This window comes from Enhydra lutris, unplaced genomic scaffold (genome assembly GCF_002288905.1).
Source record: "Enhydra lutris kenyoni isolate GAN:26980312 unplaced genomic scaffold, ASM228890v2 scaffoldscaffold21, whole genome shotgun sequence".
Classification (NCBI taxonomy): domain Eukaryota; kingdom Metazoa; phylum Chordata; class Mammalia; order Carnivora; family Mustelidae; genus Enhydra; species Enhydra lutris.
Genome location: NW_019154105.1, coordinates 47,879,432 through 47,897,489, shown reverse-complemented (window position 1 = coordinate 47,897,489; position 18,058 = coordinate 47,879,432). Strand labels below are relative to the sequence as shown.

At 39.5% G+C, this 18,058-nt stretch overlaps 2 protein-coding genes and 1 pseudogene across 4 annotated transcripts in view; 1 reads left to right on the top strand and 2 right to left on the bottom strand.

The window, feature by feature from the left end:
- Window positions 1-18,058, top strand: part of LOC111148962 (TBC1 domain family member 19) — a 155,927-nt gene that overhangs the window by 94,922 nt on the left and 42,947 nt on the right. The gene's annotated exons all lie outside the window — the stretch shown is intronic.
- LOC111148963 (endogenous retrovirus group PABLB member 1 Env polyprotein) lies at window positions 2,377-3,798 on the bottom strand. Its single transcript, XM_022505810.1, has one exon. It carries the CDS (start codon window positions 3,796-3,798, stop codon window positions 2,377-2,379), a length of 1,422 nt encoding a protein of 473 aa, XP_022361518.1.
- Window positions 5,519-5,806, bottom strand: LOC111148965 (annotated as a pseudogene).

Here is an 18,058-nt window from a genome sequence, read left to right as displayed (position 1 = left end):
ACTGTGGTACAATTTGTGCCCGAGAATATTGTTGAAAACAGTAGAGCATCACCTAGCAGTTAGTGGAGCTTAACATCTGGTTGTAATACAGGCAGGGGCAGAAAGCTTAGCAGATAGGTCAGAGAGAGGGAGACAATTAGAGAGAGCCCTGTTAAAACTTGTTATTGAGGAGTGACTGCATAGGCAAGGCTGTGCCCTCTGACATACATCAGAGGCTTCACACTGTGAGAGAAATGAACTTCAATAAAATATTCCAACCAAGTCAGTAAACAAATAAGCAAACTCACGTTTGATGGAGTCTCACTTATTTATTTTTGCTTTTGTTCCTTGTGATTTTGGCATTATATCCAGGAAACCATTGCCAAGACCAATGTCAAGGAGATTTTCTCTGTGTTTTCTTCTAGAAGATTTATGGTTCAGGTCTTAAATTTAAGTCTTTAATTCATTTTAAGTTTATTTTTGTGAGTGATGTAAAACAGGGGTCTAATTCCATTCTTCTCTATGTCATTATTTGGTTTTCCCAGCACCATTTATTGAAGTACTATCCTTTCTGCTTTGAGTATTCTCAGCTCCCTTGTCAAATATGAGTTGACTGTATATGCAAGAGTTTATTTCTGTGCTCTTTGATTCTGTTCCATTGGTCTCTGTGTCTGTTTTTATGCCAGTGCCATATGTTTTGATTACTGTAGCTTTGAAGTGTAGTTTGAAATCAGGAAGTGTAATGCCTCTGGCTTTGTTGTTCTTTCTCAAGACAGCCTTAGCTATTCGGGGTCCTTCGTCTTTATACAAAGTTTTAGGATCAGGTTTTCTATTTCTGTGAAAAATGCCACTGGAATTTTGATAGGGATTCCATTGTATCTGTAGATGGCTTTTGGGTTATCAGTATTTCAACAATGTTATTTTTACTGATCCATGAACAGGGATTTTTCATTTCCATTTGTGTCTTCTTCAGTTTGTTTCATCAAAGTCTTAATTATCAGTGTAAAAAATCTTTCCCTCCTTGGGTAAATTTATTCCTTAATATCTTATTCTTTTGGATGTTATTATGAATGGGATTATTGTGTGTGGTTTTTTTTAACTGTTTTGTTATTAGTGTATAGAAATGCAACTGTTGGGCACCTGGGTGGCTCAGTCAGTTAAGTGTCTACCTTCAGCTCAGGGCATGATCTCAGGGTCCTGGGATTGAGCCCTGTGTTGGGCTTCCTGCTCAACCAGGAGTCTCCTTTCTCCCTCTTCTTCTCCCTCTCCTACTCTCTTATGCTCTCTTTCTCAAATAAACGTATTTTAAAAAAAGAAGTGCAGCTGTTTCCTGGTGTTGTTTTTATAACCTGCAACTTTACTGAATTGGTTGATTAGTTAGTTCTAGCAGCTTGTTAGTGACATCTTTAGGATTTTTATGTTTATTAGTTCACATTGATGCAGGTGGGCTGGGTCTGAGGACTCAGACCCTCTTAGCTGGTCCTTGGCTTCACACAGGATGGAAATCAAACATGAGCCAGAAGGAGGTGAAAGCAGAGTTTATTGAAGGTTGAGAGAACAGATACAGATGGAGAATGGTGACTCAGAAATGAAAAAAGGGAGTCTTTGCTTGGGATCTGAGATTTTTATTGATGATTGTGGTGTGGTGCATATGTCTTCTCAGGCATCCAGAAACTGATCAGAATGAAGACAGGGTTCAGGTGTCCATCATAAGTCACTTATTCCCTGGAGCCAGGTGTCTTGGCATCAGGGTGTTCGTGGCAGGGGTCTATAATGTACACATAATGGCCTCACCTGGTCATTCCTTAGATAGTATCTGTCATGCTGGAAGACTCCAGAGAAATCATTAACTCTGCCCCTTACAAGGAGGACATACATTAAGGTATGTATAGGGCAGGGTGCAGGTTCTAGCAAGAATAGAAGCCAGAAAAAGAAGCAAAGGGGAAAAAAAAAAAAAAAAACAAATTTTTTTTTCTTTTCCTTCCCCTATGGGGCCCCTTTGTTTTTCCTTGTTGGGGTTTTTATTACTTCAATTTTTTCCTTTTTTTTTTTTTTTTTTTTTTAAGATTTCATTTGTTTATTTGACAAACAGAGATCACAAGTAGGCAGAGAGGCAGGCAGAGAGAGAAAGAGAGAGAGGAGGAAGCAGGCTCCCCGCCAAGCAGAGAGCCCGATATGGGGCTCGATCCCAGGACTATGGGATCATGACCCAAGCCGAAGGCAGAGGCCTTAAACCACTGAGCCACCTAGGTGCCCCTCATACTCCTATTCTTAAGGGGTGTTGAAGGGCGAAGGTCTCATCTTCTGTAGCTTCTTCAGGCTGAAAGGGATTGTAGACCCTGCCTATTGGAACGCATAAAAATCCTGATTAAATGAAGGGTCCCTACTTGTAGATTGTCAGAGATGTTCATGAGGCCGCATCATTAAAATAGAACGCCTCCTAGAGAATATCCATTCTGATAATTTTTCTGACATATTTATGCAGAACATGCAACAACAATAGCTCCCACAGCAAAGAAAAAGCCCTAGCAGAATTATTGCTACTACCAGTAAAAGAAGTTTTTTCCACCAAGACCATCCATTTCCACTAAACCAGGAATAAATCCAATCATTGAGGGAACTAGAGGAGTCAGACATTTCTTTAATTTGAGTGTGCATGTCTGATAAAAGTTTAGATACATTAGCTGAGTTATCTGGGATATATACACAACATTCAGTCTTAATGATAGCACAGGTTCCTCCTTGAGCTGCTGTTATTATGTCTAAGGCCATCCTATTTTGTAATACAGCCTTTCTCATTAATGTAACTTCAGAATTTAATAGCCCGAGTGCCAGCATAGTATCATTAAGGGCATGTGTGGTATAGTTTGTGAGGGCCTCTACATGCCAGATTATATCTTCTATTCCTATTTGGGGCAGGAAAATACCTAACAGGTGATCATACCAGTGGAAGACTGACCGTGTCCAGCGATGGAGTAGATGGGGATAATTTGCAGGCATAGGTAATTTTTTACGCACTTTCCCTTGTATCCAGGGAAAGCCCAGGGTACAGCGCCCTATCCATCCAGGGGGTAGCCACGGCCACAAATTTGTGCCACATAGCCATTGAGTTCCATTAGGTGCTAACCATCTGATGCCTGGTCTTCTCATCCAGTCAGTAGCAAACCAATCAGTTGCTTGTAAAATAATGATATGGGTACAAACTTCTGGGGGGAGCCATCCTAATTTACGGGTGCTATTAGGCCAGGCATCGTAGGAATGATTTCTTTGCTCCCAACATAAAAGAGCTTTCTGGTTTAATTGGCCTATAGTAGGAGTAAGCCACATAAATTCATCCCATACTTGAAAATAACCATCCTCAGTATATCTCATATTATTAGACTTACTTGTTGCCCACAATGCTTTCTTATTTTCAATCTTAGAGTTGGCATATTCAGTCATGATTTTGACAGTCTGGGGGTAGGAAAAAGGTCTTTTATGGCCTGGAGAATTCCAGGTAATATTTACCATAGGCCAACAAGAGACATTTCTGTTAGTGATAGAGATGTCCCTGTATATGCTTGAATCTGGCTGGAAAACCATATCCTTTACATATTGGTGTAAGTATTGCCAGTCTGTGCCTTGTAAAGGAGAAACCCACCATGGGAGGCCTGAGGTGCTGGATAAAGGGAGAAGGCCACAAATCCAGCAGGAACTTTTCTGTAAACTGTCAGCATAGTGTTGAGCCCATTGCAAAAATAAATTGGGGCCAGTAGTTCTCCCTAGAGATAGGTAAGTAAAAAGTAAATTCAGAAAAGTGAAAGATTTTAAAAGCGCCATCCAGCCTTACTTATTGGTCCGAGCAGCAATTTTAGTCTTTTCCTCAGGTTCTCAGGCGTGGATGGATGCTAGGAGCTTCAGGTAGACACTGCAGCAGGTATTTTCTTGAAAAGACAGTTTAATTCGTTGACAGGCTCACAGGCATATGTGTCCCTTTCTTCCCATGGAGGCAGTATCAGAGTTGGCTCCTGCAGAGACTCAGGGGAGACAGGTTTGATTCTGGACAAGTGAACTCAGCTAAAGATACCTTTAAGCTGTACTGCTCTGGGGGTGCTGAGTCAAAGTGGTTAGGGCCATTCCCACCTTGGTTTGAGCTGACCTTCTCCATGTTTTTAATTATATCTTGCTCCCTGATGGCATTGGCACAGACTGTTTGTCTTCAGCGGGGTTTGGAAGTACTTTATTCCCGTACTTTTGGAGGGACTAGTGCTTTACCCAGACTAGTAATATATTTTAAAATGTGATTGGGTTCCTCAGCAAACCATAAAGTTGCAGTGAGAAAAGGTCTTCCGTATGTTATTGCAAAGGGGTTCAATCTAAGACTCCCCTTTGGAGCCACTTTTATTGTTAGAAAAGCAATCAGCAACACCTACACCATGTTCCATGAGTTTGGCAGAGTTTTGCCAAAGTTCATTTAAAGATGTCGTTCATTTTGCCCACTTCTCCTGAAGATTGAGGCCTCCAAGACAGATGATCACTGAGTCACTGATAATTGTTGTGTTATTTTAACAGCTAAAGAGGATCCATTTTCACTTTGCAAACTCCAGAGACGTTCAAACCTAGGTATGACTTCCTTTAATAAGATCTTAGAAACCTCTAAAGCCCTGTCTGTCCTAATAGGGAAGGTCCCTACCTACCCTGTCAGCGTACCCACATAAACCAGCGGATACTTAGATCCCAGAGAAGGCGGCATTTGAGTGAAGTCAGTTAGCCAGTCTTCCCCATGGTAAGTTCTTCTAAACTGAACGGACTTAATTAAGAGGAAAGGCATAGGATAGGACCTTGGGTCATTTCTGACACAAATCTCACATGCTCTGGTAACTTCTGAGTGGAGTCCTAGATTTACTTAGTTCTTTTCTCTTCTTTCCTTCTCTTCTTTTCTTTTTCATTTTACACAAGAAGTTTATTTAAACAACAAGATGCTTGACTTGACAAGAAAACAATCTAGGATTCATTTCTTTTAGAGTAATTTATCCCCACTTAAAGACAGGTCGTCTTAACATGTAACAGTTACATACAAAAAAGTTATAAAATTGTCCTTGGTTTTTTTACAATGCTAAATGAAAAACATTAAAATTCTCCAATGAAACAAGGCATGCAAAGATGTCTTTGTTGTTCTTTTTTTGCTAAACTGTGAAAACAAAACAACTTGCTGGAATATAAAGATAAGAGCTGACTGAGCATGCCATAAATGGAAGGAGGAGGTATTCTCACAGAACCAGTATTTTCCCCTATCCCATCTCCATTTGATGTCAATCAAAACATACCATTGGCCATTTAGCTAAAAAAAAAAAAAAAAAAAAAAAAAGGGCAATGTGCTTGTGCACATATCTGATTACTTTGTGTCCACAAAGGGAATGGGGCGGGAGAAAATGTAAGAATAGAGAAAACTATACTGCAGTAGTCAGGGTGTGATGGTACCAAATTGCAGTTTTCTAACTGAGAATGTCTTCTTGGTCAGGAGGAATGGAGTCCTGGAATAAAATAGCGAGTTCCCTTTTTAGCAGATGCCTCCTGTCTGCTGCTGGAACACATCAATTATATCTTCATCCTGCATCGCCAGCAGTGCTGGCGTGTCTGTTTCCTTGATCGGGTGCCCGTCAAATCGGAACCTGACCTGCGTCATGGACAGACCCTGTCGTTCACAGTAGGCTTTCATCAGTTTACTAAGTAGCGTATGCCTCTTAATCTTAAAGTACACCATAGACCCATCCTGCCCCGCCACCTTCAAGTGAATATGATTGCTGTTCTCAGTCGTGACTTCTTCCTTGGGCTTTTCCTCGGCCATGGCGAGCACTGGAGTCTCCTCAGCTGCCGCTTCACCAGAGAGGGGCCAGGTCCACACCGAGCAAGCACACAAGCAGCACCAGGAGTGGCAGAAGAAGGCTTAATTCTTCTCCATTGGAGTGCCTTGGGGAGTACATATTTGTTATTTAATATATACCATCCCAATCGATTTCAGATCCCTTTTGTGAGGCCCATTGAGCCTCAGAGGGAGTATAGTTTGGGTTTCTTTCTTGGAAAGGACCTTCTGGAAGCTAAAACCTGTGTAGCAAGCTTTTTCTTCCTTGTTGCCCCTTTTGTTATTCTATCCACAAAATCATTTCCTGTACTCGTTATGGTTTGGTGTGTTTGGTGTCCTTTACAATGTATAACTGCCCCTCCCAAGGAAGCTGTATAGCCTCTGATAATGTTAAAATTTTCTCTTTGTGTTTCATAGGGAGCTTTTTGAATTTGATAGTATCCCTTCTTTCCAGATGGCTGCATGGGCATGAAATAAAGAAGCCATATTTAGAATCAGGATATATATTTAACTTTAACCCTTTATCTAGCCGTAGTGCTCAGATTAAAGCAATCAGTTTGGGCTTTTGTGCTGAAGTATGGGGAGGGAAAGATTTTGCCTCAATTATATCCTGTAGGCTGACAATAGCATATCCAATTTTTCTGGTTCCTTCATGCATGAAGCTACTTCCGTCTGTAAACCATTCAGCCTCTGGATTGGGCAGAGAGTTGTCCTTTAAATCAGGCTTTCCTGAATACATGCGTTGTTCAGTGTCTGCACAGGAGTGGGTTAGAAGCTCCTGGTTGCCTTCATCAGGTAATAGGGTAGCTGGGTTTAAGCCTCCACATACCTGGAGGGTTAGTTACATCAGGGGTGTCAAGGAGGAGGGCCTGATACCTCACTAATCTCTCTCCTTTTAAGGATTTGTGCCCTTTGGCTTCTAAAACCCCCTGGACTTGATGTGGAATCCTGATATCCAGATGTTTCCTAGAATAAATATGCTGGCTTCTCCAACTAGGTGGGCAGTCACAGCCACTGCTCATAAACATCCTGGCCATCCTTCTGCTACCAGAACTAATTGTTTAGAGAAAGAAACTTCTAGCCTAGGAACGGGTCTGAATTTTTGAGCTGGAACACACAAAGCTATTCCTTTCCTTTCTCACACATTTGAGGTGAAGGGTTTTTCCAGTTTGGGAGCTCCAAGATAGGAACAGTGCTCAGTTTTTCTTTCATACCTTCGAAGGCTTGGTGGCAGTCATCATTTCATTCCAGGGGTTCTAAATCACTTCCTTCTAATGCTTTATAAAGGAGTTTGGCTGGAATCCAAATGCAACGAAAGCCTACCACACTTAAGAAGGTTCTCAGTTGCCTTTTTGCTTGAGGTACTAAAATATTCGGTATGGCTGATTTTTCTGTTCTGGGCCAGTGTCTGTACCCCTGGAGTGAGGACATAGCCCAGATATTGAACCTTCTCCTTAGAAGTCTGGGTTCTAAGAATCCTCTTTTGTTGGGCTGGCAATCAATATATCACCCACATACTGAAGTAGAGTTCCACTAATCAGTTGTAAGTCCCCCTGCTCCCCCCGCCATTCCCTTTTTAAAGCATTCCCAAACAAATCTGGGCTGTCTGTGAATTCCTGAGGCAGTACTGTCCAGATCAGCTGGGAGGTCTCACAAGTATCAGGATCAATCCTTTCAAAAGCAAAAAGCAATGGGAGTCAGGGTGTTCTGGTATGCAAACAAAAGCATCTTTTAAGTCTAATACCATAAACTAATTTGCATCTGGAGGACCTTGTGTCAGTATAGTGTAAGGGTTAAGGACTATAGGATGAATAGGAATCACTGCGTCAATAATTGCACTCAAATCCTGGGTAAAACAGTACTTCCCATTTGGCTTCTTAACTGGTGGAATGGGGATATTGCAGGGTGACTGACAAGTTAATAATCCGTATTTCAGAAATTTCTTAATTAGAGGTTGAATACCTTTTTAGGTATTCTAAGAATAGTCTTAGAATATCGTCTTGGGGAGATAACAATGGGTAAAACATTATTGGCTCGCCTGGGAACTTCTGTTTCCCCTACACTGGGCATTATTCTGATTGTAATATGGGATGGTATACTGTCTGGCACATAAATGTTATTTACCACTTGCAGGTTTAGGCCGATTATAAACTTTGTTTTGTCTACATTATAAACTTTGTTTTGTCTACATTTGGGTCTGTCAGTCCTATTTGGATGATAGCTTGTGGCTTAACAAGTGAGTTGCTCCCAGTAAGGGAGTAGGGCATTCAGGTATCAGGAGAAAGTTATGTGAAAATAAGAGACAGCCCATGCCACAAGCTAATGGACAAGTAGATTGTTCCACCTGGGGCCATCCATCTATTCCAGTAACCTTACAGGAGTGCTGGGGTAGAAGCCCATTAGGCTGAGTCAGGACAGAGTAAATGGCTCCTGTGTCCAATAAAAACTCAATATCCTTACTTTCCCCATCAGAGATGGCCTGAGGCTCCTGGTACATTATGTTGAGATGTTCAGAAAGAGTCATAGGGAGAGCTCAGGCCCCTTCAGTCCTCCATAACTTTGGCCAGCAAAAGTTTTGGGACTGAACCCACCTTCCTTCCAAGATGGGGATAATCCTTTTTCCAGTGGCTGTCCATCTTACTGAAGGCATATTGATTGAGACCCAGCCTTTTGTGAGCTGGGGCCTCTGGTGTGCCTTTGCCCAAGTCCCGCCTCATGGGTTTCCATATACAGTGATCACCAGTGCTGTGGCCAAAAGTTGGGCATGGTATTTATGTTAGACAAATTTGTTCTCCTTCTCTGCCCTGTCTCTATTATTAAAGACAGCAAAAGCCATATCCAATAATTGGTTCGTAGGAGTTTGGGGCCCACCATTTGCCTTCTGTCATTTTCCCCTGATATCTGCTGCAGATTGCAGGATAAAATGCACAGCGAACAGTAACTGCTCTTCTGGAGAATTGGCGTCTGTATTGGTATACTTCTGGAAAGCCTCCACCAGAGAGCCTCTAAAGAAAGCTGGATTTTCATCCTTTCCTTGAGTTTCTTTCCTTACTTTATTGAATTAACTGGCTTAACTATGCATGATCTCATTCCCCCCTCTAAAGTGCAGCAATGAGACGATAAGGTCTGTAGATTTCCCCCAAGTCAGATCAAACATCAAAATCAGTTCCAGGATGTCAAGTGCCTCCACTGATTTAAGAACCCAGGCCATGCAAACTACATTGTCCTTTGGGGTCCTGATACAGGGCCTTAAAGGTAACCCAGAAGGTACTTCATTCCATTTCTTTTCCCTCTTACAGTATAAATCAAGCTGTAAAATGGTACTGTAATTCAAAATCCCATTTGCAGGCTGGGTTTCTTGGTCCCCCAAGTGATTCTGGGACCAAGCCCCATTACAGTAGAATATTAACTTCTTTTTCAACTTCTCAGCATAAATTGTGCCTAATCGTGTAAGAAACAAACAGGAATCTGTGGGAATGCTCATTCTTGCTCCCATTTAGGACCATAAACAAGGAGTCAGATTAGGGCACAGGGAGGATAAGATTCTAGGATAATATTGTTCAGAATGCCAGAGATCTAAGGCAGAGGAGAAAGTCATTGGCTACAGTGGCCCCAGCCAAATGAATCAGAAGTCATGGAGTTTCCTAGAAACCAAAAGGAAAGATAATCTCTTAAGGATAGAGAAGCCTGCTAATGCTGAATACTATGGTCAGACAATGTAATTCCTCAATGATGGGGTGAACAGTGGGTGAAGAAGGCAAAAATTCAGAGGGATAGATACAGGTGTAGAGGAGTGATAGGGTCTGGCATATTGAGCAAAAGGGTGCTAAAGATTCTAGTTTGCCACATTTCTCCTCCCTTATCCAACAAGATGCCATGTGTCTGATCCCTACAAGCTGAAAACCCACCACTGGGGGCACCAGGACCACTCTTTAGTGTGTGTGTGTGTGTGTGTGTTTGTGTGTGTGCACGCATATCCCTGGGTGAGCCAAAAATTGATTACCGTGGTTGGGCAGAAGTTTTTCTATGGGACCACACCTGTCTCAAATAATCTCTGATACTCCCCTTGGTCCTTAGTTGTCTCAGAACACCTTTCAGCGGGAAGGAACAAGTGTCCCTTTTCTTTAGAGCTGAGTGACTCAGTCCCTCATGACAACTAACAGCCTTGAAGTTGTCTGAAAGCCAGAGTAAAAAGAGTTTCAGAGCACAGAGAGAGTGGCGAGTAAGAAACGCAGCTTCACAGACCAGTTTTCCCAGTTTTTCTTCCTCCTGGAGAATGAAGGAAGAAAACGAGAAGCACAAAAACAAAAATACATCAGCATTAAACCAGCTCTGGTTCCAAGAGGAGGAACTTACCAGTTCCCAAAAGACAAGTTGTGCTTCGCAGACTCAATTTGGGGTTACCGATGTTCCTCTGTGGGTCCCTTTGTGGTCGCCAAGATGATGCGGGCAAGCTGTGTCTGAGGACCCAGAGGGAGTCCTATAGGACCAGCCAAGAGGGTCCTTGGCTGCACACGGGATGGAAATCAAACTCGAGCCAGCAGGAGGCAAAAGCAGAGTTTACTGAAAGAGTAGAGAGTGAGCAGATCAGATAGTGTCTGGGAGCCTCAGAGAGGAAACAAGGCAGCCTGTGTTTGGGGCCCCGGGTTTTTATTGACATTGTGGTCTGGTACACGTGTCTTCTCAGGCATCCAGGAAGTGGTCAAAACAAGGACAGGGTCCGAGTGTCCATCGTAGTCACTTATTCCCTAGAGCCAGAAGGTTTTAGTGTCAAGGTGCTCAGTGACAGTGGTCTGGAATATGCACATGACGGCCTCACCTGGTCATTCCTTAGATGGTATCTGTCATGCTGGAAGCCTCCAAAGAAATCATTAAATCTTCATCCCTTATGAGGAGGACATACATTAAGGCATGCATAGGGCAGGGGTGCAGGTCCTAGTAAGAATAGAAGCCGGAAAAGAAGCAAAGGGAAAAAAATAAAGCAACTCTTTTTTCTCATGGGGTCCCTTCAGTTTCCCTGTCTCAAGATCATCTACAAATAAAGACTTTTTTTTTTTCTGCCTATTCAGATGTCTTTTATTTCTTTTTCTTACCTGATTGCCCAGAGTGGTCTTTTAAAAACACCAATCAATTCATGCCTCTTGTGTGATTAAAACCAAAAAGACTAGAATCCCTCATGGGGCCTACATGACCTTACATGCCTGGCCCAACTCCCCTGCCGCATTGCTTACCTCTGTCCTGAACTCTCTGGCCCAGTGTGTTCCAACTACTGATTGTTTCACTCCTCAAGTTCCCTGTGTTCCTTTCTACCCCAGGGCCATCAGATCTACAGTTCCTTTGATGTGAAAGACGTTACCCTCTCCTCTTCACCAAGTAAATTCCTATTTTTCCCTTAGCTCTCAGCTAAAATATCAGTTCCTGACATATACCTTCCCTGACCTACACCCTACTTCCCTACACAAACACACACAACAAGGTCATGACCATCTGAAGTGTGCTTTTGAAGTACCATGTAGTACTTTTCATACCTTATATTTATAGCTCTTCTTATGGCTTGATTATTTAAGATTTCTCTCCCATATAAATTCCATAGTGTTTTGGTCCTCAGTGTTAGTCCCAGTGCATACCATGCTGTAGATACTGAATAAAAATGCTTATCTTAACATTATATGTTTTTCCATTGATACGGTTTGATTTTTTTTTTCATTGTTGAGAAGGAAGATTTCTTCTTTTATCTGAAGTCTGAATTTTAGGGATTATTGGCTGTCATTATACAGGGCTCAAGATTTCCTTAAGTTGAGTTTAGGTCTAGATGTGATAGATCCTTTTTGTGAACTCACTCCTAAGGGAAACAGATCAGTTAATGTTACTCATTATTAAAGATATAAAACAAATGAAACCAAACAAACTAAATATCTACTGCTTGGCAAAAATTTTAATTTAACTTGTTAAATTTTTTGGTCCTTCCTGTGCAAATTATTTCGATCCTAAACATGAAATTGTTACAACACTAAACACAGGAATATATATATTATAAAATCAACTAAAGATCAGTAATGACATGATTTATAGCATGTTGACTATTCTACTTCAGCGTGTGGGTAAAGTATAAAGAGAAAGTGTAAAGTTGACAATTTCATCCCCTTTGGTGATTGGGGAGAAGAGGATGGTCAGTTTCAAGTTACAATTACAAAAGCTTTTTAGGGGTGGTAAAAGGGACTTGCCAGGTAACAAATCTGCTTCCTTCAGTGAACAGAATCAGTAAGGGTATCCTTTGAAATGAGAGTTGTAACAATTTCTTGAAATAAGTTCCAGAATTAACCCTTGAAGTTACAGTGGTACCTGCTTATCCACAGTTTTGCTTTCCATGGTTTCAGTTACCCATAGTCAACCATGGTCCAGAAGCAGATGATCCTCCTTCTGCTGTATAGTCTGAAGGTCAATAGTAGCCTGAGGCTCCATCACATGCCTACATCATTCCCTTTACTTCATCTCATCACGTAGACATTTCACTATCTCATATACTCACAAAAAGAAGAAAGCTGAGTACAGTACAAGACCTTTTCTAAGAGATAGACCATATCCACATAACTTACATTACAGAGTATTATTATAATCGTTCTTCTTTGAGTTATTGTTCTTAATCTCTTATTATGCCTAATTTATAAGCTAAACTTTATCATAGTATGTATATGTAAGAAAAAGCATAGTGTATGTATACAGGATCTGTACTACCTGTGGTTTCTGTCATCCACTGGGGGTCTTGGAACATACTCCCTATGGCTAAGGGGGGGATATAAAAAGATACTCATTTTCCCACACAACCATGGAAAACTTGTAAGTGACTCTAAGTCTGACAAACAGAATTATTTATGAACAATGGATGTGTTCTCTGAGAAAAGCAGAGTAGTCATCAGTAATTATTTATTGATCTTTATTGATCTCTATATTATACATAAATTATATTACCTTTGATGGGCTTACATTCTATCCTAGTTAAGGAGACAAAAACAACATTAAAAATGTTTTGAAATTGTTTTAAGGTGTTTATGTAAAGCATTGGATATTAATTCATATCACAGACAGTGATACTGTAGGAGTATGCTTTAACTTTTATTTTTTATTCTTATCAATAGTCCAGTCCTGATTGTAATTTTTTTTTAGATTTTACGTAATTTTTTTCAGCCATAGATCTCATGGCTTTTGCTACTCTTAGTACTTCAGGAATAATACTAAATAAGCTTTCATGTGGATATTTATCCCTATAAAATAAGGAAAAGGATAATTATAATACATAAGCTTTGTCTTGGGGAATTATGCAGATAGTTATTAAGGAAACACTTTCCATGATTATACCTTTTAATGACTTATTTTATAATTAGTCTGACTAAAGAAGAGAAAAGTTCATTTTATGTAGTAAAAATATATGTAATTATATGTATTGAAAATAATATTCTATTATCAGAAATTGAATTCTGATTTTTCTCTGGGAAAAAAAATTATTCATAGATGTGCCTGTATGTGTGTGTGAGAGAGAGGAAAGGCATAGTTTTGTTTTGTTTTTTAATCGTTAATTATAGGCTTTCCTTTGGCAGAACTGCCTAGCTACATAACTGCTATGTGAGGAAATTGTTGATGATCATAAAGTGAATTTAATGTTTCGGGCCATGCCTAGGGTCCTAAGCCATTTATTGAGTTTTGTGACTAGACTACAAAGTTAGATGACATGTGACATTGCTGTGTCCATAGATAGATGAAAAAACCTCCAGTAGATTTTCTTTTTAGGGGAAATCTGGGCCTATGTTATAAGGAAACACCAGGCACTGTTCCCAAGTGTCTCATGCTAGTTACCTAAATTTTATAGGCAACAACACTATTATACAAATAATGCTTCGAGTAATAGGTAAACTTTTTAGTATTCCAAAGTTTAGTTAGTTTTTATTTTGCATGAAATTCTTAAAAATACTTTGTGATGTTGAAAATTTTAAATTGCCAGCTTTAAAATGTGTTCAAACAGAAGATGCTCCTTATTCCACAGAAGTAAATTGGGTAATTTAATCATTTTGGGGTTCTAGTAAATCATGACAACCTATAAAAGTAAACTTGCGGTCCAAAGTATATAAAATATCCACAAGGAAGAATCCCCGTATAGTAAAGGGAAGACATGGGGATTTACTCATTCTGTTGTGTGACAGATCTTCTATCCTATGCTTGGCTTATCTAGCATATACTCAGCCATACAGACATATTAGAGTATGCTATACTTACAGATATTTTAATGCCATTGAATGGAGTTTAAGGAAGGCTGAGGGGCAATCATATATCATTTGTTCATGTATCCATGTCACATTATATTGAGTGTGTTCTGATACAGGCACTGTGTTAGGTGCCACATAAAAGGATTTTATTAAGTTCACATTTTAGTGGAAAATGAAGGGAAAGGCAAATACATACTTATAATTTGATAAATGCTCTAAGTCTATGTAATGTTCCATGCAAATACAGCTAAAGTAGACATAAATTCTAGGCGTAGTACAGTTTAGTGGTGACTTCAGAATAGAAATGTTATAAGAAATGTCTGGTTCTTAAAGGCAAGGAATTAGGAGGAGAATGGGAAAAACAAAAATGCACATGAACCACTTACATACAGTGACTGGTGAGGAGAGATTAGCATGGCAATGAATGGCTCTAGTGGTTCAGGTAAGTGTTAATGAGCACCTGTTAGAGAGCAAGGTTTGTGTGAATAAACAAGAGAGGACAAATAAAGAAATGTCAATACCATGATCTATCAGTCATTATAATCACTTCCTCTTGAATACATGTTCAACTCCCTTGCCTTCCTCCCACTGTCTAGTAGTAATGACCTGACCAAACCTTAACCCTGGTTAAATACAATTCTTTACCAATTCTGTGACAGTAGTATGCTTTTGAATGTGGCCAGAGAAAAACATGCAACCATGATAATCAGCTATGCTTTATGTTCATGACCACTAACCTCAAAAGAGATACTCAACAACAGTGCAATTGTTAGTTTTTCAATTGTCCATTTTCCCGTATCTATTGGGTCACTCCTCTCAGTATACAAATATGCTGTTATTCCTCTCATCCAAAAAGCAAAGCAAAATAAAATGAAACAAAAATCTTTTTTTTTAAAAAAGATTTATTTATTTGAGAGAGACAGAGTGAGCATGAGCTGGAGGAGGGGCAGAGGTAGAGGAAGATGCAGACTCCCCACTGAGCAGAGAGCCCAATACAGGGCTCAATCCCAGGACCCTGAGATCATGACCTGAGCTCAACGAAGTCAGGCACTTAACTGACTGAGCTACCCAGACACCCTGAAACAAGAATCTTTCTTGATCCCTATTCCTTCCAGCTACAGTCCCATTCCTCTGTTTTCTTATTCAGCAAAACTTCTTTTAAAAGATCCATAGATATTGGGCACCTAGGTGGTTCAGTGGGTTACAAGTCTGCCTTTGATTCAGGTCATAAGCAAGCAGCCTGTGCTCGTGCTCGCTCTCTCTCTCAAAGAAATAACGTCTTTAAAAAAAAAAATCCGTATTGTTTTCAATTTCTATCCTCCTGTTCTCTCTTGTATCCTTCTTTATTACTTTTTTTTTGCCCAGCTATTCCACTAAAGTCACAAGTGACTTCATATTGCTGAATCCCATTAGTTTAGTTTCCATCTCTCATCTTACTCTTCTCATTTGGTTAATCATCCAGTCTCCTTGTCTTCTTCTCTTTCTTCTCTTATCTTCCAGGATATTTTGCTTTTTGGTTTCCTTCTGTCTTACTAGCTGGCATTCTCATTCCCCTTGGCTGGTTTCTCCTCCTCTCAGTGTCTTATCCTGGAGTACCCCAAGGATAAGTCTTCAGGCCTCTTTTTTCTTTTTGTCTTTGCCTTTGGTGATCTCATCTATTCTCACAGCTTTATATCACCTATGTACTAACAACTCCCCATTTTCTGGACCTCTCCCTTAAACTCCAGGCTTACCTATGTGCTCCCAGGAGCTGTTCTTCTGCCAAAAGCCTTATTACCCGAGAACTGACTACATCTTCCTGACTACTTTTAGGTCCTAATTTAAGTAGCAAACTCCTCCCAGTACATACTTGTGCATGTGTGCGTGCATTATCCCTCATTCTGCATTATTTTTTCCATTGCTTTTACCATGTGACATACAATAAATTTAACCAGTGCCTGCCACACAGTATGTGTTCAATAAATACTTGTGGAAGGTGGAAGGGAGGGAAGAGGAGAATGAAGGAAGGAAGAGCAACTATCAAAGGAAGATTTTGGTGACTGGCTAAATATGCAGGTTGAGAGAAATGTAAGATTCAAGAATGACCAGATTTTCAGGTTTTTGGTAGTTACAAGCTTGGTGGTTCCAGGAATTCAGATTAGTCATACAGAAACAATGTATAGGTTGGAAGCCAGCGAGACAGAGAAGGGAAAGATTCTAAATGTTTGTTTTTCTCTAAAAGAATGTGATAAGAAGATGAGAGCCAATACCTAAGCAAGAAATTATCCAGAAAAAGGCTTTGTATTTTATTTTTCTCCCAGTTTTCTCCAATCATTGCAAGAGAGATTGTCAGTCCTTTAATCATTTATTTATGCATTGCCTGTTAAGTTCCAGGATCTGCTCTAGATACTTTATGTATTTCATAACTAATTCTTACCCATAAGAATTAGTTATGTTATTAGCTATATATTATACATAATAATATTATATATTATGTTATGTTATTCGTTATTCTAACCCATAAGAATTACCTGAAAACCATAAGGCAGGTTTATTCCCGTTTTTCCCGTTGGAGAAGCAGAGGCTCAGAGCCCAAGCTCAGTACAGCTACCATGACCCCAAGCTAGGGCTGCCCAGTTTCAAAGTCCTTGTAAATTTTGCCCTTTAATTTATGAAAATTTAAATCAGGGAAGAGCATTTTAAAGAATCTTTTTTGAAAATTTATCGTTGGAAATTGTCTAATTTGGTTTGAATAAAAATGCAAAAGCCGCAAATGAAAAAAATTGTGTAATAGTTCTAAGTTAAAGTGATTTCCAATTGATATCAATTGTTCCTTATGTGCTTTTTATTACATAAATAACTTATTTCTTAGAAACATTCACCATAAGTATGTTTTCAAGAGACTGAAGAAAACTATAGGTTCAAGTAAATCTTTTGTAGCTATATGTGGACATTTTAGATGTAATTCTGCTGTATAAACCATAGCTGGGAATCACAATGCAGTTTCTTATAGCTCTCCTACATAAAGTAAATCATTACCATGTATAACCTTACCTCATAACGTTCAATTTTCACTTAATTAGTAAGTAATCAAAGTAAAGCTTCCTAGTTAATTTGCTAGTTAGTGTCTGGTTAATTGAAATTGTTGTCTTTATATAATCACAAAATTTTATAGCAAATTTACAACTGGAACTGTTACTTCCTTACAGATACGAATTTGGAATCTCGGAAGCTAAAAAACCTGGGTTAGAATGGAAGTTGGCAGATTTTTGCCTGTATGCTAGGGTGGCCCATCAGAACATAATGTCTGACATACCACCTCTGGCATTATCACCTTACAGTCACCAGGATTCTCTCTAGAGCAGTCTCAGATATCGTCTTCTCTAGGGCAACAGAGACTCAGGGCTTATATTATATCTGTGCTTATATTTAAGCACAGATCTTCTCCTAACATTAGTATGTTCCCACCAGCTGCTAAGGGAGAATTAATATGAACATTTCTTTAGAAATTGTTTTCTTTCCAGGCAATGCTGGAAAGATATTTGTAAGTATATTTTCCTTTTGCATTATTTTACTTTAATTATATTAATTTATTATTGGTTGCATTGGTTTATTATGTTAGCCATGTTACTGTATTAGTTATATTAATTGTATTAGTTTATTATTGCTTTTGTAACAAATTACCACAAATTTAGTGGCTTAAAACAAGTATATTTTCTTACAGTTCTGAATATCAGAAGTCTAAAATGAGATTTAGTGAGCTAAAATCGAGGTGTTGTCAGAGTTCTGTTCCTTTTACCAGCTCTGAAGGAGAATACATTCCCTTGCCTTTTCCAGCTTTTAGGATAAACCTGTGTTTCTTGGCTCATGGTCCCTTTCTCCATCTTCAAAGCTAGCAGATAGTATCTTCAGATTTCTTTGATTCTGACCCTGTTCCCTCTTTCCTTCATTTACAAGGATCCTTGTGGTTATGTTGGACCTAACAAAATAATCTAGAATA